At 41.2% G+C, this 25,757-nt stretch overlaps 1 protein-coding gene across 1 annotated transcript in view; it reads left to right on the plus strand.

The window, feature by feature from the left end:
• Positions 1–1,181: 1,181 nt before the first annotated feature.
• The window catches only part of LOC134214136 (uncharacterized), a 45,026-nt gene continuing 20,450 nt past the window's right edge, over positions 1,182–25,757 (plus strand). The window contains exon 1 of the mRNA XM_062693558.1: positions 1,182–2,219. Within this exon, the coding sequence (XP_062549542.1) occupies positions 2,215–2,219 (5 nt within the window). The 5' untranslated portion in view covers positions 1,182–2,214. The remainder of the gene's footprint in view (positions 2,220–25,757) is intronic.

A 25,757-nucleotide genomic window follows, 5' to 3' on the forward strand; every position in this document is an offset into this window, starting at 1 on the left:
ACAATAAAGAAGTATATTTTTGCACTCTCTGTCGGCTTTACCGAAATGTTTAACTGCAGTTTTTTGTTAGAGCCGACAGAGAGTGCCAAAATACACATCAATTAAAAGTCTTGCGTTTATGTTGAATGATGGTTGATGTAATAAATATGTAATTTCTGATTGACAATCACAGGAATTAAAGTTTTATTGCTACAGATTACTACAAGCGACAGATGATCATACATATTTGAAAATAACATTTCTAATTTGAGATATACGTATAATTTTGTTGGCAAATTTGTAATGTCATTCGGTGACAACTTTCTCAGTCATAATCATGATCCATATAGGGTATCTGTTCCTTTATTAATAACATGCTCCTATATCAATAACATTCGCAAAACAGGCAATTTCGGCTCAATTTGTGTCGTGTTTTGTTGTTTTCCGGCGTGCCACTGCTGAAAAAAATCACAAAAATGTGAAATAAAACTATTAGCGCACCAATTCTTTGTTTTCGAATGGTATTCATTTGGGTACATAGTATGAATTCAAGGAGCAGTTCCCTTAATACCTCAAAGATTAAGAAATCCTTTAATATTTAGGTCATTATGTATATTGAAGGGCATCGGATTCTAGAAAACAGTTTGGTCATTTTCAACTAATGTGTGCACTGTTGACGCAGTTGAAGAATGTAGCAGAAACTTCTTTACCACTTTGGCAGAATCATGCATTTTTTTTTGACAACCAATGTTTGTATGGTCTGTTTCAAATAGCCAAATAAGGAATAACCCATAGTTGTCTTTCCGCGACCCTCAATTTATGAAAAATCACAGTTTTTATCAAAGCACAAAAAAAAGCTTCAAAATTTACCAGACGAGAAAGCGTTTTCAATGTGTTTAAATCTTCCAAAATCTGCCAAACAATAGACACCAAGCAACATTATTTTTTCGAAACAATCAATCCGTTTCATGTGCAAACCCACGCCAACGGGCAGTAGGGCTGGCCTTTGATATTGCAAGTCACTTCCACATGAAATCAATAGTCTAACCGGCAACCTATAACCATATCGACTTTTCCATATTACAGTCATCAACAATATGACATACTCGTCCACTGGTTCCATTTTTGGTGGGGTTCCCACGTATAAAACTAAAAACTTCTTCGCCATGCAGAACATTTACTCATGGGCTCAAGGTGCCAGATGGTGCAACGATAATCTGAATCGATTTTTTAGTAAGCTTGCTGGAGAAGATCAAAAAAGGTGAACGCCAATGCACCAATCATCAGGTGGATGCTGAGATCTATAAAAAAGCGAAGGTGCTTTCGCGATAAACAGCATCTGTTGTGCGGCGATCTTTTACAGGAAGACGGTCTTCGAGTACAAGAAGAAACTTCAATGAGCATGCTTTCGATTTGAATAGTGCATGAATGGTAGTAAAGCATACTAATTAACAATAAGCCCAAGCCCCAGCCCAGTATAAGGGAAGCAGTAGTGTGAAGTGTGTGGGATCCGGCGGCAAAGAGTTCGTTCAACAAAGACTCTGCTCAGCGCACATGAAGTAAGTGTATTCAGCCTCGGATACTGCGAGTTAACGCGGCGGGCCCAATTCCGTGCATTTCTGCGCATTGATGAAGCCGAAAGTGCAACAGCAAAAGTGAATCGAGTCGGTAGTTTTTGCTTTTCTTCAGTCGACTGTTTTCCGTCGTCAGCGCTACTCAGCATCTTCGCTGCCGTCGTCGTTGCGTTGTGGGGCCTTAGTGGGGTCTCGAAGCCAAATGCCCGCGCGCTCAGTTGCTCGTTGGTAGACAGTGGGTTCATTCCGGCAGTCGGTACCAGACCGTCTCACTTGGAGGATCAGAAAAAAAATCTTGCATCGAGGGTAAACGTGATTGAAAGTGAAGCTGTTTGCGCGCACAAATTAACGGAGGATTTTCGAGTGATAGAAAAACTCTTTTAACCAGAGCCGTGTCGTCGAACGCGAAGCGTGGTGGATTGAACCGATCCGGTGGTGTTACTTTTGTTGAACAGAAGAAAGTGATTTTATTGCCATTTGTTGGGCTACCCGCTGGAAGTGGTGTATTGAATTAGTGAGCAGTTCTTCGTCGGGCTGATTGATTGGAGGTGCCTCGTTAAGAGCGATTTGGAAGTTGTGCGTGTCTTCGGTGGATTTTTTTTACATAAACGGATACCGCGAAACGGATAAACTTCGAAGGAGGAAAAATTACCGAACCAGTATGAGGTACGTAACTTAATTTAATGGAAATTGTAGGCACTGATATGCAATGTTCGTTAGAAAAAAGTTAAAATACTTTTGTGTAATCGTCTTTGTCAATTGAAATAAGGAAGTATAAAGGAGCTGTCCACAAACCACGTAGACCGAAATTTCACATTTTCAAACCCCCCTCCCCCCTAGTAGACTTTCGTAGACTTTTCCGAAACCCCTTCCCTACCCCCTTGAAGTCTATGTAGACTTTTCAAATTTTACAAAATATCAAATGTGATTGGACAATCAACATCAAAATCAAATTTAATCCTCTGTCCAATTCGACTCCTCCTCCTGCACACTTTTGCATCGGCGCGTCACAGCTCAAAAACTATCACGTATCTGACCTACAATTCTCCACGCCAGTTCAAATGTGTAGAAAACCGATTAATTTTCAGAATTTCGAAAAATTTCGATTTGAAAATCCGAGAATGTCAAGTCTACATTCCAATGAGTTTTTCGTGGAAATTTTCGTAGAAGATCCCGATTGATAATCTTTAAAGCTTCCCGATAATATTTCAAAGAACTCTCAGTGAAAATTCCGATTCTTTTCTTGAAAATTCCATGCAATATCCCATTGAATAACCTTCTTGCAGATTTGAAACAGTTTCCGGAGGAAATTTAAAAAAATCCTATAGACATTCCAAAGGCTTTTCCGAATAATTTGCGGTGGAAATTATTACAGAGAATTTTCAGTTGTAGTTTTGGTGAACTTCTCGTAAAAATTTCGAATATTTTTTAGGAAAATACAAAGGCTTTCTTACGAAAATTGCAAAATTTTTTTTGCAGCATCTCAAAGAGTTTTTGATGGGAAATTCAAAAAATGTCTCGTGGAAATTTTTAATAGTTTCTTTAGAAATTCCGAAGATTTTCCATCGATTATTCCAAAGAACTCGCATTAGTACTTCCGAAGAAATTGCCGTGAAATATACGAAGATTTCTCATGGACATTTCGAAGAATTTCGCTTATCTATCCAAAGAATTTCTTGCGAAAATTCCGAAGAATTTCCGAAATTAAGAAAAATTTCCTGGGGACTTCCCAGAAAATATCCAGTGAAGGGTTTCTTACGGAAATTTCGGAGAATTCCCCGTTGAGGTGCGCATATTTTTTCGTGAAAATTCTAAAGAATCACTTGTAGTTTCTAAAGAAGTTCCCGGCGAAAATCTAAAGATATTCTAGTAGAATCTGCAATAAAATCCAAGTGGAAATTTTGAAATTTTTTTGAAAGTTTTTATAGAATACTTCGGAGAATTTTCCTGCTCAATATAGAAGAATTTCCTGGGGAAATCCATATAGTTTTATGCCATAGTTCAGACTATTACATCAGTGAATTTTATTAGATTTTTCTAGAGAAATTCAAGAGATTATTTCGATAAAAACTTTCAAAAAAATCTGGGAAAATCCTAAAAAAAAACAAACAATAGTGAAGGTGAACATGTACAGGTGTATAAGTGGTTTTCCAAAAAAATATAAAAGTCTACGTAGAATTTTGGTATACCCCCCCGTCTCCCTTCGTAGACTAACGTAGACTTTTTCAAAACCCCTCCCACCCCCTCAAGAGTCTACGTGGTTTATGGACAGCCCCAAAGCAAATCAAGAATTTTGGAATTTCCTCAAACAACTTAGGAGATTTTCGGATATTCTATATAGGTACCTACAATCGTATTACGTATATTACTCAATTCATAAAGAATTGAAGGGTTTTTCATTTTTTTGTATTCCAAAAAAATGTGTTTGATTCTATGCTGTTCTAACTTATCATAGAGGAGGATAAAAGTGCTATCAACACAATGTATCATTTTTTTTCAAATATTATTACACAAATTAGGGAGCATCCACAAATAACGTAACCCCCAGAGGGAGGACGGGGGTTGACCGAAGTGTGACAAGCCATACCAAAATTTTCAATGATTCATACAAAAAGTGTGACACGGGGGGGAGGGGCGGTTGAAAATGGCCAATTTTTGCGTTACGTAATTAATGGATCTTCCCTTATTTAGATACCTACATGAATCCGCGTAAATTATGATGTACAGGCAGTGCAATATTTTTAGTTTTATAACGGTCAGGAAAACCATTATTTGCTCTTCATGATTTCTATAAAACCAGCATAAAACCAAAATGTTACTAGGGCGGTCTGTTAAAAAAATCCGTGATTTCTTGAATACATTTTAAAATAGAAGTTTTTGATTTGATTGCTCTCAAATGTTGAATGTTTTTGTGTGACACCGTTATAAAAATGACGCGTTTTATAAAACAATTTATAAATTCATTTGAATAGCATTCTATTCTATGCGTACATGTATTTTTCTTCTTCTTCATTGGCATTACATCCCCCACTGGTACATTGCCGCCTTGCAGCTCAGTGTTCATTAAGCACTTACACAGTTGAACAAACCTTTTGAAATTCTATTGGTTAATGGGTGGGTACAAAACAATTTAAAAATTTCGTTTGTTTTTTTGTAATTTTGGTACAGACAAGTACGATGGCCATTGTATTATCATATATATGGTAAAAGCACGAGGATAATGCGAAATGCATTTTTTTTATTGTATGCGATTACTCTTCCTTTCAATAGGCAAAGTAACTGCACATCCTGTCCATGGATTTTTTATATGAAATAAATAAACATCATTTCAGTGATGCAACACACAGTGAAAAATACATATTTTTACACAATACTAACATCAAAAATGTTTAAAAAATTAAATCAGCCACATCGAAGAAAATATTGATTTTATCTTTAACGATCGTTTTCTTGATCTGCTGTTTTTTTTTTCTATATGGCACATATGTGGTTACTGACAGTAGTGCTCCGGTTATCGAGCTCGCATTTATTTTATTAAAAGCAAAACAAGGAGAAGGAAAATAGAACAGCTTTACAACTATTCGTCGCAACGATCGTTGAGAGTAGACGAAAAGAATTTCCTTTTTGGGTTTCGATACTTCCGATGATTAACCCCCCGTTCTGAGACAACTATGGAATGTTCCTCGTGGTAATCTTCAATAAGGTTTCAAAAAGGTTGGGATCTTCAATGAAGTCGCTTTTTTAAATAATGGCGTTTTTTTACGCGGCGCGTATCCCAGCGTAAGAACCTTTTCTAGGGTATAACAATATGCTTTGGGATCACGTCAAAGTTTTGCTAGTTACCCCATTTGGCGGTATTTTACAGGATGGACGGGGCCTTGAGCTTCTCATCCTCATCCATTTGGCGTCAGGGACAATGTGGCGTGTCGTCGTGCTCGAGAAATGGTTCAACTAGGAGCAACTTACGGCCTAAGTAACAATTACAATGCTTCGAAGACTAATGCTAGTTTTACAGAGGTTTTATAATAGCATGCTCGAAGGCTTAAGGTTTTATTTTTGTTTTATACAGTTGTCATGTAGATACGCAAGAGTACTAGAGAACCGTGTTTTGACTTCCAATATAAAGTCTCGGTTTATAGGTTCTATACCCGAGTAGTCGAAAATAGTTCAATTATATTAAATGTTACATTACACTTGGTACATAAAACATCGATAAACTATTATCACTTTATAATATTTCATTGAAATACTTGCTTCTGGAAATACTCGCATGCGATTCCATGGGCGAACAATGTTTGTTTATGTGTTTCCGCTATCTTTACTATGGTGCTGTAATTTTTGCAATGAAAACCTCTAAGCTTTTAGTTTAGACCAATATCATGCTGGTCATTACATGGTTTAAAAAAAGGCAAGATAAAACCTCTAGCTGTTCTAAAAGCTATGATAGGGCCAGGAATAACGGTTTTATAGAGACATATTTTATGCAGTTCAAGTATTATTCGCATTTAAAATGTCGCTAAGAAAAAAAAATGCGGTGATTTGAAAAAAAATACTGATTTTTTTATATCTTTATTAGCGAGACTTTCAATAAATAATGATTTTCATAATCGAAATATCTTGAATATACATTTTTTTACTTTTTATTCGGTGAAATTAGTCACCTTGATAAGTGTCTAAAATATCAATGCATTATTTGGGTAATCAAAGTGCAAGTCGAGTCAAGTACGAGACACTGAAGACGACCTTACTGTTGAGGTCGAAATACGTATCTGTCAAAGGTACACTAAACTAGTGGAATTAAATGGAATAGTACCTACAAACTCATCTTATGACAAGTAAATACATTTGACTAAAACTTAAAATAATTTTCGTATCAGTCAAAGAGATTATTCGTCGAAATTGTTTCAGAAGTAATTGGATATGACAATTAATAAAACATTTAAAAATACTAAATAATATGAACGAAGCACATTGATTTAAACTATGGTTTAAATTAAACATGGTTTCACCAGAAAAAAAAACTAGGATAGGTAATGTTTTCTACATAACTGCGAGTAGACGTAGCACTTATATAAAGGTAATGTATTTATATTCAACTTTTGAATTTCTGGGGTTTGATAATAGGTATTGATTTTGAAAACAACAAGCTGTGTAGAATTATTAGCAATTTGTGTATTCGAAACTTCAGGAAATAAAACTAATAAATAATAACATAATCAGATATCAGCATAGCCGTGAACTTCGAGCGATGCGATGAGCAATCGCATCAATCGCAACCGACAAAACTGCATCCGACCATCATCAAGCATATAATGACAAAAAAAAAATATGTCCACTTCTTTCATGCATATTCTCCTGCTGTCGACTGCATGCTGTGTACGTAAACACAGCGACCGCTGAGAAAAAATAATGCTGGCAGACCCACCGACCAGCAGGGCAGCTCTCCCGCTGACGACTGTATGCAAACACAGCGAACGAACGAAAAAAAAAATGCGCGAGCAAAAAGCACGTCAGTACGCGCTGCTCTCACAAACTGAAATGCCTCACACACGGCAGGCATAGCTTCTTTATTGCGGTGGACCTAAAGGCCCGTGGGATACTGCATTCTGATGTCCTTGTTAGGAATGCACGGGTTATATATGAAATTGTTATTGGCTTTGACAAGAATTAAAAATTTCAATAGCTAATCGTTAATAATCTAAAGCGTCAATGAAATTGACAAATTGCTGGAGAGTGTCCGAGTCGATTGATATATAAATCTTTAAAATCCTTTGATCCTCCTTTGAAAAATGGCTTTGACAAGAATTAAAAATTTCACTAGCTTATCATTAATAATCTCAAGACAAATTGCTGGAGAGTGTCCGAGTCGATTGATATATAAATCTTTAAAATCCACCGAAAGATAAAGGCGCTAGTAATGTTCGAAATCCTTCCAGCGTAACGCTCTCGATTTCCAAAAATCTAAATGACACCCAGTATAGTAAAGAAAGACGTAAGTCCTACGTCAAAAATCATCGCCAAAAAGCAGATATAAACCATTATTTTTTATTCGACTGGGAGTAAGCTAAAAAACTCTGATACAACCTTGATTGTTCCTTGGGGGATGGCCAGAGCTACAGAGCTCTCTGGAGCAGAAAGGCAGAGACAAATCAGAGAAAAACTCTGGAGAAAGAAAAAACAAAGAAAGTGAAGAACTGAAGTAATTTCAAAATTCACAGAAATAAAGGGAAAAAACAAGGGTATTAGATTTTTATGTCAGAAAAATAAAGGAAACCATAAAAGACCTACATATAGACATCATCACGATAACCCTAAATACCTTGAACTTTCCTGTCGTTTACCTCGGACCACAAGAGATGTCATTTTCCAAGCATATCCAAACTAAAGACTGTTCAGTTTATTGAGAGGGCACTTTTAAATAACAATATAAAACAGATATATTGGTCAATTTTGATGAAGTTTGCTTTATCGTATATTATAATACACTGTCAATCAACTGTAATTTTTGAAAAAAAAATAATTTAGTTTAAATTCAACAAAATGGCGACTATTGTCAAAGCTTTTCGAATTTCTAGTACAGTTCTCCAGCAGAATTTTTTTATAAGTAAAATTTACCTACCTGATACCGGGTTGGCTACAGCGTCGATACACTTATGCCTGGCGTATTGTAGAGCTCCATAATCGTCGGTCTTGGACGATGATCCTCCAGCTTCCCCGAACATTCAGTGTCTCCATGTCCGATTCCACCGCGTGGATTCTGTTAAATCTATTAAATATTGTTTTCACTATTCTTTCTTCCAACATTCGCACTAAGTGACCAGTCCACTGAAGTCTGCCGTATTTTATACGATTCACAATATTTTCTTCTTTGTATACTTGATACAGCACATGATTCATGCGTCTGCGCCACACACCATTTTCTAGTTTCCCTCCGAGTATTGTGCGCAGCACTTTTCGCTCGAAAACCCCGAAAGCTCTCCGGTCGGTCTCTTTTAACGTCCATGCTTCATGTCCATAAAGGGCCACTGGTAGAATCAGAGTTTTGTATAGAGCAAATTTTGTTTCCGTCTGCATGCTGCGGGACCTAAGCTGGTTACGTAATCCGTAAAAGGCCCTATTCGCAGCAGCAATACGTCTTTTCACTTCACGGGAAACGTCATTGTCACATGTCACAAGCGTTCCAAGGTAAATAAGGTTTTCAACAACTTCAAACACACCCCCATCAAGCACTACCTCAGCAATTACACCACTAGGTCTTCCTCTATCTCTACCTGCCATCACGTACTTTGTCTTGGTAGAGTTAATGGTTAAACCTATCCTCGCCGTCTCCCTCTTCAGTGGGACAAAAGCCTCCACTACTGTTTTGCGATCGATTCCAATAAGGTCGATGTCGTCCGCAAAGCCCAGGAGCATATGCGACCGTGTGATGATAGTGCCGAATCCTCTGCACGCCAGATCTCCTAATAGCGCCGTCGAGTGCAATGTTGAACAATAAATTCGAGGTCACAAACGAGGTTGACACTTCGTCCGCAATCCGAATACTTGATTTCAAGCCATCCAGTGTTGTACGTATCAGTCTTATCAGTTTCGCCGAAAAACCATGCTCAGACATTATCTACTTATTTATCATTTCTTTTTACTGAATCGTACGCTGCTTTGAAATTAATTAACAGATGGTAAATCTGCAAGTTATAGTCCCGGATCAAGGATCATCCACAGGCTAAACATCTGATCCATCGTTGATCGGCCCTCACAAAAACCTGCCTGGTATTCGTCGACGAAGGACTCCTCAAGCGGTCTCAGTTTGGTAAACAATATACGCGACAGGATCTTGTACTCCGAGTTCAGAAGGGTGATTCTTCTGTAATTGGAACACTCTAGCCTGTGCCCATTCTTATAGATTGGGCATATGAGGCCATCCAACCAGCCGGCAGGCAGTTCTTCATAATCCCATATTTTCTGGATAATGTGGTGGATTGATCGATGCAGCTGCTCACTTCCGTGTTTGTGAAGCTCGACCGGGATCTCGTCCTTCCCAGCAGCTTCACTGTTTTTCAGCTCGTTTAGAGCCTTCTTAACCTCGTCCAGCGTTGGTGGTTCCACAGCTTGACTGTTGCCGACTATTTCCATCTTGCTCCTTAATACAACTTCATTTTCACCGTTCAACAAATCTGCGAAGTGCTCCTTCCACCTGGCTGCCACCATAGTCTTGTCTGTCAGCAAATTCCCCTCACGGTCATTGCACATGGCGGGCACTGGCGCAGTCTTATGCCGCGCGCCATTGACAGTTACGTGAAACCACCGCATATCGTTTCTATCCATGTTCTCCTGCGTTTCAGCTATCACACTTTTTTCGTGTTGCCTTTTTCTGCGGTGGATTCGTTTCTCTTCTGCCCTTGCTACACTGTACCGCTCTCTGTTGGAACGGGTACTAGCCACTAGCATTCCACTCCTAGCAAAATTTTTCTCGTCCGTCACTCGCTGACACTCCTCATCGAACCAACCATTTCGTTGGCGTCGATCAGATCAGAATCATTATAGCGTTTTAGCTGGTAATTTGACTGCATAGCCTATAAACACTATACAATTCAAGTTAAAGCGTTAAAGGGTTAAAGCGAGCTAGACATCGCTCAGTACTTCAAGTCGGTGTTTTTCAGTCAGTAGCAGTGGCGTGGCGTCACTACGCCGTTGATTGGTGATCGACGGCGTTGGTCGATGTAAACTTATTTACGCATTAAAAATTCTTGGAGTTTCTCCGGAAACTACTCCAAAAATTTTCAAATGTCCCGACGATCTACGGCCGGTGCATTTACACGCCACGATCTACTCAACTAGTTTCCGGCGGTGGACATAGCCTACTCCGATGACTTGCTTTCCCAGGCCCTTGAGCCGTTTGGCTTCCTGCTTAACCGGTTAACCATTCAGCTCCCGCCTTGATAGCGGACAACTTGGATATTCCCCGGTCCTGGACAATCCTATCCGGGAGTTCCCCAACGTCGGAAGCTCCCCCGTAATCAACGATTCGCGTCAACAGGTGACCTGATGAGTGCCGAATTCGATCTATAGATTTCGGGTGGAGATAGCTTTCCGACGATCCGAAGCCGGAGCGTTTGCACGAAACGATCTACTCAACTAGTCCTCGCAGTGGATCTAGCCCACTCCGTTTTTTTTTCAAAGAGCTCAGTAGATTCATTGCAAGATGCTTGGAAGCCTCCTTCTAAGTGTCTAAGAAGCCTCATTTTAAGCAGCACGTAAGCATCGTTTCAAGAGGCTCCGAAGGCTCATTTCGAACAGCTCGTAAGCCTCTTTTTGAGAGGCTTCGAAGCCTCCTACCAAGAGACTCGGATGCCTTCTTCCACGCAACTCGTAAGTCTCCTTTCGAGAGGTTCTGAAGCCTCCCACTAAGAGGCTCGTAAGCCTCCTTTCTAGAGGCTCAGGAGACTGCTTTCAAGAGGCTCGGAAGCTTTCTCTCAAGAGGCTTGGTAGTTTCCTTTCTTGGGGCTCGAAATTATTCTTTCAAAAGGCTTGGAAGCCTCCTTTCAAGATGCTCCGAAACTTTTCTTTCCTTTAAGTGGCTCAGAAGCATCCATCAAAGAGGCTCGGAAGTCTCCTTTCAAGAGGCTCGGAAGCCTTCGTTTAAGATGCTTGGAGACCTCCTTTCAATAGGCTCGAAAGCCTTTTCAAGAGGCTCGCAAGTCTGCTATTGAAGTCTGTATTGGAAGCCTCCTTTCAAGATCTTCGGAAGCTTTATTTTAAGAGGCTTGGAATTTGGAAGCCTTCTTCAAAGTGGCTTGGAAGCCTCGATTCAAGGGGCTTGGAAGCCTCCTCTAAAGATGCTGAGATGTTTTCCTTTCCCTTAATAGGCTCAGAAGCAGTTTTTTTAAAATCTCAAATTCTCAAATCTCATCGGCGATTCAAATCATGCATAAGTCAAATCCTATCATTTAGACCATGATAAAGAATGTTTTATTATTCGAATCGCATTTTGCATCACTGTCTGAATGTTACATGTTCTTCATTTTTGAATGCATTGAATTATCTTCTTTTGCTTGAAACAATGGCTAATAAATCCATTTTTGGCGAGTGAGCGAAGCGATGCGATTCTGTTCTTTATTTTTCTTCCTTTCATTGCTTTTAAAATATATAAATTCATCAAATTTAACAATAAATACGTACAGGGCATCGTTGCTGCTATTGCCGCGGATATTGTGGGAGTCCCAGGTATCCGGTTCACGCTTTAGTTGGCAACAGTGGCTCTTCTCGGCCTTCTATTCCCTGAGTAGCTATTACGAATAAGGGCGTCCTTGTGAAGTTTTGCTGTTCCTGTTATGAACAACTAGTACATCCTATTCCCCACACTTTCTGAAGAAACCTTTCTTGCACCAGAAGTGAATCCTTTTTGTAGTACTAGCCTTTGTAACAAAAAGGACACCATAACGAAGCATGAGATCTGATCAAATTATTCGTAGTACTACTTGACCAACACCCCCAGCTGGGTGAGGGGTAGAGGATGACTCACACACACACATTTATATCTGTTATTTTTATACTATTTTTACCTAAAATTTTTAATTTTGTGGTCGAGTAAAAACTCTGTTTTCTCTTTAAATGACGCATACATCTTTTACCTTTTGCTTTAAATAAGAGTTTCTAGGGTAAACGCTTAAAAATAATTAATTAAACTGTTGAAGTTCCACAATTGTCATAGCTCATGTTGCTAATGTTGTGTTTCAAAAACATTGTGGTTTTATGATTTTCTACGAAATGCACCTGTCACTTGTGGCTGTTATATTCCATTTTCTGTTCCAAATTGTTTGATAGTGAATTTCAACTGATAAAGAAAAGCGGCAAAAACTATGTGCAATTGTTATCGGAGAGGGGTTCTTCTTGGATTTTGTTTCAATCGTTCTCGTGATGAACTCGCTTTTGTAAATCGTGGGAGTATTGTGATTCTCCTTGATCGCCGCCCACATACATTTTATATGTAAATTCCACAACCGCTGGTAATTATTCATTTTCTTGAATGCATAATCAGTCTTTTCTGATTACGCAACATCTTCCAATGCCTTCTGGAAACCATTACCATCGATGACAGGACACTTCCTCGACTGTACGTTTGCTGTCATGTCCGGCACATACGTATGGATCTAATTTACCATCGTATAAACTGCGATATAATGAGTTACCTGCCTGAACCCTTGACGCCGAAATAGAAACGAATGCAATGATAATGCACCACATCATTTCTCTGTTCATTTCTCCACAATATCGCTGTTCCGGAAAACATTTATCACTCACTGCCAGGTTTACCCTCTGTTGCTGTTATGCCTTTTCATTACTCTTACATCGAGTTTTCTCCGGCCTTAAAGTATTATCCAACGCTGAATGCAATAACTCGACCACCATGACTGGATTTCTGTTGGACCACAGTCATAATCGGCTCAATTTCGATTTTAGTGTCATTCCGTATCGGAAACATGTTACTTAAACCAGACATGTAGAAAAATGATACAAATTTACCCGACGACGATGACGGAAATTACAAATTCAAATACCGAATTTTATCTTCGGAATGGTCGATACTCGGTGCATATAAAGAAAATATTCAACACTTTCCCGAGACTGATAGCGGCACATCGACGAACAAAAGTGAATGGGCCCGCCTTGAGCCTTCTCTACTGCATAGCGACCTACTGGTGGCGGCAGTAGCCCACCTCAAGTGAAATTAATCTATCCAATTTGTGAAATGGGCTTTCGAATTAAAGTGGCGGTTGTAGCGAGCTGCAGAAAGCAAAATTTTGCACGCACGTAATTACAGGTGCCGCCACCAAGAGGAGAATGGAACTGCAGTGCACCGAATTGGCCGTCAGTGTCAGCGTGCAGATGCAGATAGAGCAGGTTGATTTAATTAGATACCTGTCCGGCGAAAACAGAAAGGCATTCTTACAATAATAGAGATTTTTTATATAAGTAAAACTAATTTAAGGTTGACCGCCTTGTTGAAACATTTTGAGGATGTGTAGAAGTATGTTGAAGCAAACAGCTATAGAAATGGATGGACTTTCGTATTATTTCATGACAACTTTTGCAATTTGGATTTATTTCTGTCGCCTTTACAAACATATATGAATAGATGAATGGAGTCAGGAATTGTCCAACCTTCAGTTATGTGTATTATGAGATTCATACTCAAACCAAACCAACCGATAAAAACGTAAAGGGAGCCTACACTGTCTTCAGAGACACATACCAATTACACCATCGCCGAAAATACCCATCCGTTGACGGTGTTCACGCAATTGATGATTTTCAATTACCACCAATTTCGGCGCTCACTTCGGCTGCCTCTTTTTTCCGGCATAAAATTCGACACAGAAACACAGAAATCCAAACCAAACTAGTACTTTGAACTTCAGCTTCAACTCCGCTGATTGTTTTGGGAGGTTTGGTTTTTCAAGGCATGGGCAATCCCACATGTATGCAGTTATGTAAGTGATTTCACGCTGCGTTAACAAACATGGTTGCTAGTTTCTTTCGATTTGTAGAGTGTCAAAATCAAGCATGACAATAACCTGTTGAAAGCTTCACATTTCTTTTCATCACTAATATGTGTGTCATTCAAACTGGAGATGGCACTTTGAGAATTGAATGAACATAATTGTGTAGGTGAAAGGACTCAAAATTGAGTCCACAAGATTATTCTCTGGTAGGATTACCAACTGCCCTAAATGTAAACACGGTCAAGAGCAGTTTGACCAACATTGATTTTCATCGTTTAGTCAAGCATCCACCATGTTTTACCAACAGCGGGACAAACACTCAATTTATTCAATCAACAGTATCGCACAAGAACGATCGAAGTGCCAACTTGAACACCAACCATCAACAATATGAGGAAGTCTGTGAAACTTCACTACAAACGCTCAAGCATGTTTGGCCGACTTTGACTCCGCTCCGCAAACTTTCTATGCTACGTACACACGGTAAAATCAGTTTAACCAACAGCACCTTCAACCAGGAAAGCCATTTGTCGTATGCGTCGTAATCGATTTCGTCGTTTCACTGCATGTCCGACCTCCATCTTTGCTGCAGCGTATTTGGACAAAATTTTTATTAAATCTGGATTGGAATTGGATTTTAATTGCATTCGTTATTGTATTTTGATTGCATTTGATTGAGATTTAAAAAAAAAAATGGACGGTTGAGAGAGCTTTCTAAATCATTTACTACCGATGGTGTGTTGTCTGTTTCTTTCAGTCCTTCGTAAAATTGTGATTGTGTTTGTGCAACACCGAGCAATACCACAAACACACATACAAAAAATATGGATTTATGCAGTGATTAGTTGACAAATTTCTTTACTTCTGTTTCAAAGGTACAAATGTACCAGGATGATTCCAGATTTTAATTTTGATTGGATATGTATTGAATTTATTTTTAATATTTATTCAGCCTGAGATCGGAGTGGCCTCTGTATTAAATAACAGTTGCATCCAATATGGTGAGCCAGCCAGCCTTGACGTTGGACAACGCCTTACCCGAAGATACTGGGTGTCAAATCAGAATCTAAAATTGGGGACCATCACGAAATCTGTATGATTTTGAACGTCAATAGAGCCTTTATTCTTAGATGGATTTTTGAGATTTATATCAATCGACTCGGAAACTCTCCAGCAATTTGTCAATTTCATCAAAAACTTTTGATTATTTACGATAAACTATTGAAAATTTCAGCTCTTGTCCAACCCAGTAAAATATCAGAACCAACCAATCCCGTTCATGCATCTCCAACACGGACATCAAAATGATGTAAGTTACGGGTCTTGTGACCCACCGTTTAATTTTCTCCGGGTATAGAAAGGCATGTGAGAACATTTCACTGGAGTGCCGATGACGCCGACGATAAGTGGAAATTATTTGGTTCTTTTAAGAACAATTTTAATGAAGAAAATGTTTAGCCGAAACAAATTTTCACCAAAGTGCAAATCATCATCGCTTGGCGACAGCAGAAATTGACTTCGGCAGCAGAATCGCAAGCGCGCGTCGGACTTGCTGTTAGTGTGATTGCTGTTAGTGATTCGGAAGGCACATTATTGGAAATTAATCAATTCTTTTCAGGACCAAAATTCTATACAAGGGAAGGGTAAACCTTGACAAATTTGGCTCACAGTGAAAAATAATCGATTGGCGACAGCAGAAAGTTGCCGTCTGTAGCAGAATCAAAAGCGCGCGTCAGAGGGAAATGCTACAAAAGTTTATTCACATGAATGACATTAGTATCGGTAATGTGAAATTTGATTTCGAAAATCTGATTTGGTTTTGTTACTGCTGATTTGGGGCTTTAAAGAAAATGATACGGTTCTTTTCAGAACTAAAATTTTATTGAAGAGAGGACCGAAAAAAATTGTCCTCAAAGTGCAAATCATAATCGATTTGTGATGACAGAAAAATTCCATCGTTAGCAGAATCACAAGCGTGCGTCAGAGGGAGAGTCTGTAAAAATTTATACGCATGCAGAAATGTACTCCACCGGCTGCCACGACCGCCACAAACGCCAGCGGAACATGCAACCGATAGTCCGAATGTTGCGAACGAAATGGCTCGCGCGAGCGGAAAAGCAGCTTTATTATAGTCAAAAATGTAAACCCTCTAGCCTCGCCCCTTTGGTGAGTGTTACGGTTTCATATAATATTCGCACTCATACCGATTAACTAAAAGGCGGGACTAATGCGCCTGCTTTATTGATTACAAGAAAGCTGGTCTCCCTTGCACGCGAGCCATTTCCTTCGCCTCATTCGGACTTTCGGTTACTTGTCCCGCGGTGTTCTGCTGCGGTCACGGCAGCAGCGTACATGCATGCGTGCGTATATTTTTGACGTAGGACTTACATCTCTCTTTACTATACCGGCTGTCATTTCAAAATATTCCAATCGACCGCGTTGCGCTGTGTTGAAAGATTTTAAATGTTAATAGCGTTCGTCTCAGTGGACGAATTTCTGCGGTAAGCCCCTCAATCGACAGATTTCAAGTATGCCTTCCATGTCCATGCTTGATAAGACTCGAAAAACTTGTTTCAATAGGCATGAAACTGTTTTCAATGAAAAACATTGAGATCAAGGGAACCTATAAATATGGGTACCGCATAATTCTTGCATCATTCCATTACCACGTTCTGATTGGTGCAGACACCAGCGAATGAGCAGCCGCTGGGTCTGCCAAGAAGCCATAAAATAGCGCAACGCGATTTTTTCCTTTCATTCTGACCGGGACAAGTGAAGCAAACGCATCATCGATTGAACAGCACTCACACCTTTTAGCAGGGAATGAAGTATGCACCGACCGCTTTTTCGGCTCGACACCATCGAAGCGTCCATCATCAGCCGAAACCTAGCCAGTACATCAGCAGTCCACCCTACAGACCCGACAAAGCAGCAATGCTGAGCAGATACCGGCAGCAGCAGCAGAGTCGAGCCGAGACCGGCCGGCATCGTTGCTGAGCCGAGACAGGCTGAAGAAAAGCCACATGATGCAGCATGTATGTCCAAAAAACAAACGGTTCTTCAGAGAGCCAATAATAGAGATCAATATCAATGCTTTCAATACCCTTCGGGATAGAAATTGTACTTGGGTGCCAAATCCAATATTCTAGAGATAAAATTTTATGCGTGATTTTCATAAATAGCGTCAAAACTAACAGTGGATAATTTTTCTGATTTAACCGCGAAGTGGACGAAGGACTTCGCTTGACCATGCCTTTAAAGATTCATAAGATGTCCAAATCTCTCACATAATCTTATTTGGATAAAAAACACCGATAACAGCTCAAACATTAATAAACTATCAATCGATTTTTCATCAAATGTTCGATTTTTTGGCATTGATCAAGAAATATCTAAATAAACATTGTTTGATACTGACCGCACACAAAGCGAACGTGACTGAATGATCGTCCCATGTTACCAATTCTAAATCTTATCACCATGCATGTCCGGGTGTTTCCTTCCTTCTACTACTAACAATGTTGTCTCAGAAAAGAACACGTACTTCCCACCTGAACTGCAATTCTAAGCTCGCTTGCCCGGCTTATTGGCCTGTATCTAGCGAAAAGTCCCGTTAGGAAATAGACGCCAGCAGCGAGCAACAAGCGTAGAAAAGAAGAAGCCCTTCTCGAACGCGTTGATGATGATGACGCTTTGGCTGACAAAGAAGCGGGATACAAGACACTAGCTGATTGGCCCACCAATTGGGAAGCAGAGAAGATTTAAAATAAGGTATAAAAAAAAAGTACATTTGCTCGCAGAGCATTCAGTCTTTTTTATACCATCACTAGAAATTCGCGGTTATTTGAAAAGATCGTTTTCTTACTTTTTGCACTCAGCCGAAGCAAACAGCCTTTTTCAAGGCTCTAAGAGTTAAAAATAATGTTCTCCTTCAGTCGCTATCGCACGGATTAGAAGGCTCTTCAGTGGAAGGGCTGAGATACAGTCTACATCCCCTGCTGAGCCAACTTGTGGTTTATTTCAGGCAGTCCATCAGTGGGAAGGTTGCCACTGTCGAGGCTAATATTTCGTGACCGGACCGATAATAGAGGTAATAAACTATAGAGGACAATTGTCGCTGCGGTTCCCATTGTTATCGTCCCCAAACATGTTGGGTACCTATCTGTCAAAACGTGCTGATTTTCCCTTTGTTGACATTTAGTGCCCTATCCTCGCCAGCAAAAGATGTTTCGCCAGTGACGACAGCGACAATCTTCCTCTATAGTTTATTACCTCTATTGGACCGATACTTCCTGAATTTTTTTTTTGTTTCTTGTTCGAGGTAGATTTGATTTCTGTGTCGGTTTGATGAGAAGATTTTGCCAAGGCCGATTATTTATCCAAAAATTTGCAACGCCGATTATTTATCCAAAATAGTTGATGTGAGAAATGTGGACATATTATGTATCTTAAAGGCATGGTCAAGTCAAGTCCTACGTCCCCTTAGCGGTTATGTCACAGACATTACCCACTGTTCGTTTTTTTTTGTTTGCAGCCTGTCGCTCTAATATGCGCTCGTAATTCTGCTACCGCCGAAAATTCCTGACGTCACTAAGTGAATATGATTTGCACTTTGGAGAAAATTTGTCTCGGTTTAACCTTCTTTTATGTTAAATTTTGGTTCTGAAAAGAACCTCATTATTTTCCATAATGCGCCTCACCCAGTCACTAATAGCAACAAAACCAAATCAGAATCTTAAGCTAAAATTTCATATGACTGATGTCATCCATGCGAATATTTTTTTGCAGTTTCTCCCTCTGACGCGCGCTTGTGATGCTGCTACAGATGGCAACTATCTGCCGTCATCAAGCGAATAATATGCACTTTGACCAAAGCTAGTCTCGGCTCAAACTTCAATTGTATAGAATGATTGAGAAGAACCGATTAATTTCCAATATGGGGTCAATTGAGTTACGGGGCTCGCCATTTGGAACGCTCGCTCTATTAGAGCGAAAAAGCTTGATTTGGTTCATTTCCTAGCCCAACAAAATATTGACTTAGGAGTTATCACTGAGACCCGGCTCAGCCCGAGAATTAATTTCTCGCTCCCCAACCACGTCAACCTAGAAATGTGAATGACGCTTCAAGTGGATCTAGTAAACCGTTCTATCAAGCTAGACGAATTGTCCTGGGGCAGCAGGGATAGCAGGGACAGCATGATGTCCAAGGGCTTGACGACCCCTCCCCAGCTGTCTGCGAGTCAGGGAGAACTGCCTAGGGCGTGGTGGGATTTAGCAGTGGGCTCTGCTAAAATCCCTCCCAAAAAACCACAAGTGCCCGTAAGCGGACTCTATCAAAGCGACTGTGTGCCGCTTCAAAAGCACAAGCCCAGGGAGGGAGTGCCAACTGGCATGTGGAGTGTCCCTACTTCGGTAGGGTAGTGCGTGAGCTGCTTCGGCAGGGAGTGAGTGATCTGTTTGTGCTGAGGCAGGAGTGTCATAGCGAGTCGCCGCCGCTATGGCAGCCTCGAAGCGCAGCAGAAGTCTGAGTATGGACTGCACATGCTAAGGTAAGAGTGTCGTAGCGTTGCTACCGCTATCGACACCTCGAGGCATGGCAGTGGAGTGTTAGAATAAGTTGTGGAGTGTACCTACTTCGGTAGGGTAGCGCGTGAGCTGCTTCGGCAGGGAGTGAGTGATTTGGTTGTGCTGAGGCAGGAGTGTCATAGCGTGTCTCCACCGCTATTGTCACCTCAAAGCGCAGCAGAAGTCTGAGTATGGACTGCACATGCTGAGGCAGGAGTCGAGGTATCCCATCGACACCTCGAGGCATTGCAGTGGAGTGTTAGAGTGAGCACCTGAAAAAGGGTCACATGGAGCGAATGGTCTTTGGAGAAGCTGCTTCGCCGGCAGGGTAGCAGTGGGTTGTACCCACTCACCTACAGTTGTGCACATGTGGTGCATGGGGAGTGTCCCTGCTTCGGCAGGGTAGCGTATGGTCTGCTTCGGCAGTGGTGTGATTGATCTGCTCGTGCTGAGGCAGAGTGTCGTAGCGCAATATCTGTAGGCCCAGGCAGTTACCGCTATTGACACCTCGAGGCATGGCAGCGGAGCGTCCGGGAGAGCATCCAAGTAAGACTCAAATGGAGTGAATGGGGTGCGAGCACCCAAGTCAGTCTCGCGTGGGACGAGTGCCTGTGTGAGCGATAATGAGTGAGTACGCTTAGTACTGCCGTCCCCCCAGAAGTAGTACTGCGAGGTAGTTCCTGGGGGAAACGATGGTGGAGCCCAAGGGAGTTTAGTCGGTATTACCGGTATGGTCGAGTCCGACACTCCAGTACACTTCCGTGTGGTAGTTTGGCAACTACAATGCACGTGTACTGGGTTAGTGTGTAAATGCATTCTCCCTTGTAAAAAAAAAAAAAAAAAAAAAAGACGAATTGTCCGCATTTTTCCCATTTCGCTGGACGAGGACGCATTTTCTTCATTAACACAGTGGAACAAGTTAAAAAAAACATTTCACGTGGAAGAGGAAGTCGTGAAGTTGATGGTGTTCAAGCATCTACAGAATAGCTATCTGGTTATCGTCACAGCCGGAAACAAGACGAAAATTGGAGCTCCGAAAATTGAAAGCGGATGAAACATTTTTGGAATATTTTGTTGAAAAACGAAACATTGCAATGCCACTGAAACTACACGAAGCTGAATTAATTGAGTATGTAGTGGATGACCGATTTGTAGTAATTATACTTAATATTTATTATTGTCTACTAGAGGGGCAGCAGGGACTATGTCCAAGGGCTTGACGACCCCTCCCCATGGCCACTGCGAGTTAGGGGACCTGCCTAGGATGTGGTGGGGTTTGACAGTGGGCTCTGTTAAACCTCTACAAAAAGCTGCATGTGTCTATAAGCAGGCCCTATCAAACCCAGTCCACACATGAACGTATATGGTGTCGTGAAGGATGCTGAAGTGGAGGCGATTGAGGTACTCCTCCATACAACAAGTATGTATATCGTCTCCAATTTAGCATCTTGTATTGCATCATGTACGATTTTATGTTGACTGGGAAGCGACCGTGTGCCGCTCAAAGCGCACAAGCCCAACACGAGTGCCAACCGGCACATCAGGATTAATACCAGTGAGATTCTGATTACGGTATACTGGTCACGGCCACCGACACACATACGCGCGCGAAAGTAATGCAAAATAAACGACATGTAAAATGAACGTAAACTTACATTCTTTCTTAACGTCAAATAGAGATAAAATAAGGGTTGCTGAATAACATTGGCTTTCCGATTACTATCAATGTGGTTAAACAGCCCTGAATATTATTTCATTTTCAATCCCGTTTTTTTTTAATTTCCTTACGTGAAAGAAACGATGACGCGGGCGCCTAATTCGGAATTCCAATAAACAATCGCTCTTTTTGAGCGATTGATTGTTTATTCTTGCGAAGCATGAATGATTGAACAAATTTAGGAAATGCTTATACTGTTGAAGTTGCATAGGTCACATAACTTTCCATGGTGAATCCTGATCTATGTTACTGATAACTCCATCCCAACTTCCCGTGGTAATTGTGGAGATGCAGAGGTATTCCCGGTCTCTAGTAGCAACAATAACCACACACTAACATTCCCTCCCTTTCCCAACTGACTGTAAGGACTTGGCCGGCACCGTTATTGATCAACATTTGCGAGCTGCTGAAACGTGCACTTCGAGAATAGATGGTAAATCCCAACCACTGTTAACTTGGATCGTAGTGCAATTTGCACCAGTTCTGATCAATCACGGAGTAGCAACCATTGATATGTACAGTCGGTCTAAGCTAAGCTAAGCTAAGCTAAGCTTAATATTTATTATTGTCTACTAGTTACTAAGATACTCCTAATAAGTAGGTCTTGACATCAGTATTCTGGATGACACTGCACGGTTTCTTTGTCCGAAGAGGCTAATTAAAAAAAAATCAGTATCTCTAAAATACCCACTACACGAAAGTATAGGCTTTCCTGTTTAACGTGGGTGCATTTTTAAAATGTTCTATGGAGGGTAATTTTTCCATACATTTTTGGGGGTTGAATCGGCTATCATTTGAGATTTATATGGAGTTACACCAAAAGTAGTGAAAAAAAATGAAAATTGTTCTAGATCCCCCGATAGAACATTTTTGTTTACCCACGATATGAAAGAGGAGATCATATACTTTCGCATGGTGCGTGCTTCAGATGACTGACTTCAGACCGTGACTGACTTACATGATGATTCCGCAATAAACGTTAAACGAATAACACGTATTTCTACTAAACTCATCCTAAAAAAAATCGTCGAGGCAATCGGTGTGAAGATTCTTGCCGTTCAAGACACTGCAGTATTTGCTGTTTATCTACCTCGACAATGCGATTCCACCACCTCAAAACTACTCGAAGAAGATCTCTAAAAGCTTTCCGACAACAGATCCCAATTTATCGTAACTGGGGATTCAAATACTCGACGCGCTTTGTAGCAGAATCGAAAAAAAAACAACAAAAAAGGCTCCATCCTTGCAGACCATCTAGGCTTTGGAACATGCGATATCCATTTTCCGGATGATCCAACATTCGTCTCCCCAGCTAGAAACACCTCGACTATCGATATTTTCGTATCGAAGATGGCTCTTTCGGAACCAAAAACACTCCACTACCCGGTGGTCTGGGAGCTCGAGTGCTGCCCTACTCCAGCAGCCCCAATGATGAGAATGAGACTATCATCGAGTCAACTGGGTTGCTTTCAGTCGACTGGTGGACTCTCGTCTTCCAGAAAACTCACTCGTGCCTTCCCCCGACGCCCTGCGTACTGCAGAAAATGCATGTATTCGGTGGGTTCCGGTGAAACGAAAATTCACAGTGATCGACACGCTCACCCAGCAAATCATTCAACAAAGGAATGCCGTTAGAAGACGATTCCAAAGAACTGGTGGCCCACTGAAGAAGTAAGAATTCACGCATCTCAACAACCGGAACTGGAACCGGAACAACTAGTTTTCCAATGACATCGACCAAATGAAAGACCACTCGAAACCATTCTGGAAAGTAGCCAAAGTGCTGAAAAAGAAGCCCTTGCCCATCCCACCCTTGAAGGGTGACTCTGGAGAAATTCTTGTTTCTCCACCGGAGAAGGCCAACGCCATCGCAACCTCGATGCTTCTATGGTGAGCCCCCACGAACATACGGCACAGCAGACCATCAACCAATTAAACACAGTAGAAGCCTACCCTTTCCTCGGCCGTGTAACGGAAGATGAGGTCCGTACAGCCATACAATATGCTAAAAACATGAAGGCCGGTAGCGACGGTATCTTCAACCTGCTTTTGTAAAAAAAATGTCCTGCAAAGCGTATAGATGGTATAGATTTTTGGCAACAGTTCTCAACGGAGAATGGTGAAAAACGTAGTGTGCTGTGCCCAAGACTAGACGTGTTTGATTTTTTGCTTGTCAATTTTTCCACCTTCAGAATTTTTGGAATTAACATGCGAAGCGTTTAAAAAAATGCCATTCTTTTGTGAATCTTTCCAAAACTGTAGAGAAATTGCCTGAAAGCCCGAAACATGGCTAAACTCTGTCCAGTATTAATGGTTGCTAAAGTTCAGCAAAATTCTGGAGTATGTGGTGCGAGAAGGGTGAAAAGTTTTCAACGGATGCGGCCAAGGAAGAAATTGTTCGGAGACTACCAGGAAGTAGACGCAGGAAGAAAATTTATTTTGATCTGAGCATGGTGCTGATACCAAATTGCAGCAAAGAAAGAACCTTGTCATATTCCTAGGAGAAACGCCAGCTAGAAGACTTGAACAGCGGTGCTAAAATTTATCAAGATCGGAACAATTTGGTGAGGAATTTCCTGTTAACACTTTCCGGGTTTTCTTTTTTTCTCTCTTTATTTAAGTGATTTGGGCTATAGGAGTTACAATAGAGCTACCACCTTCTAGCTCCCGGATCTAAGATTCTTGCAATTATATAAAATCAAAATGGTTGCATGAATATTCTATCCATAATGCCACTGCCAGACATTGGAAGTTAGATAGTAATAATACACACACACACAGCTCTCAACGGAGAATGGTCGTTTGGCCGAAACCCATTCGACCGAAAGCCATTTGGCTGAATGCCACTAGGCCGAACAAATCATTAGGTCGGAACCCATTTGGCCTAAAGGGACGTTTGGCCGAAATGGTTGTTTGGCCGAAAGGGTTATTTGTGCGAAAGGGTCACTTGGCCGAAAGGGTCATTTTGTCGAAAGGGTTGTTTGGCATAAAGGATCATTAGGCCAGAAGGGTCATTTGGCCGAAAAGGTCATTGGAAAAGTGAGAAATTAGGAATGAGAAGACTCACTCTTTATTTTTCTCTTCTCACTTTCGGCCTAATGACCCTCCCGGCCAAATGCCCATTTTGGTCAAATAACTCTTTCGGCCAAATGACCCTTTCAAGCCAAATGACTCTCTCGGACAAACGACCCCTTCATCCAAATGATCATTTCGCTCAAATGACCCTTTCGGTAAATAACCCGAGCAGCAAAAGACAGACAAAAATGGTTGCAGTAACTGGATTGTGACTAAATCTGGTCACATATGAGTTGCATTACCCTATATCAAACATGTGTGCTGCTAGGGAACCCTTTCGGCCAAATGACCCTTTCGTCCTAATGGTCTGTTTGGTCAAATGGTATATTCGGCCAAATAACTTTCGGCCTAATGGAATTCGGCCAAATGGCTTCCGGCCGAATGGGTTTCGGCCAAACGACCCTTCCCCATGACATATTCGGCCAAACGACCCTTTCGGCCTAATGACCCTTTCGGCCAAATGACCTTTTCAGCCAAATGACCTTTTCTTACAATCGACCCTTTCGTCCAAATGACCGTTTCGGTCAAATGACCCTTTCGGCCAAACGACCCTTTCGGCCAAATGACATATTCGGCCAAACGACCCTTTCGGCCTAATGACCCTCCCGGCCAAATGCCCATTTTGGTCAAACAACTCTTTCGGCCAAATTACCCTTTCTGCCAAATGACCTTTTAAGCCAAATGACTCTCTCGGACAAACGACCCCTTCGTCCAAATGATCCTTTTGCTCAAATGACCCTTTCGGTAAATAACCCTTTCGCCCTAAAGGTCTGTTTGGTCAAATGGTATATTCGGCCAAACAACTTTCGGCCTAATGGAATTCGGCCAAATGGCTTTCGGCCGAATGGGTTTCGGCCAAACGACCCTTCCCCATGACATATTCGGCCAAACGACCCTTTTGGCCTAATGACCCTATCGGCCAAATGACCTTTTCAGCCAAATGACCTTTTCCTACAAACGACCCTTTCGTCCAAATGACCGTTTCGGTCAAATGACCCTTTCGGCCAAACGACCCTTTCGGCCAAATAACTTTCCGCCTAATGGTCTGTTCTGCCAAACTACTTTCGGCCTATTGACATTCGACCAAATGGCTTTCGGCCGAATGGATTTCGGCCAAAAGACCCTTCTCCATTCTCAGCAGATGCTTCTAACTGCAATACTTCGCCACCAAATGGAAGCTAGGGAAAGTCATCTCTATCCTGAAACCTGGTAAGGACCCCACTGCACCAGCAAGTTACTGACCAATCACGCTTCTGTCAGCAGTAAGCAAGCTGTTCGAACGACTCATCTTACAGCGACTGATGTCCCACTTTGATGAAAATGACTCCATCACACTGGTCCAATTCG

The sequence above is a fragment of the Armigeres subalbatus genome, chromosome 2, assembly GCF_024139115.2.
Source record: "Armigeres subalbatus isolate Guangzhou_Male chromosome 2, GZ_Asu_2, whole genome shotgun sequence".
In the NCBI taxonomy this organism is placed as follows: Eukaryota; Metazoa; Arthropoda; class Insecta; order Diptera; family Culicidae; genus Armigeres; species Armigeres subalbatus.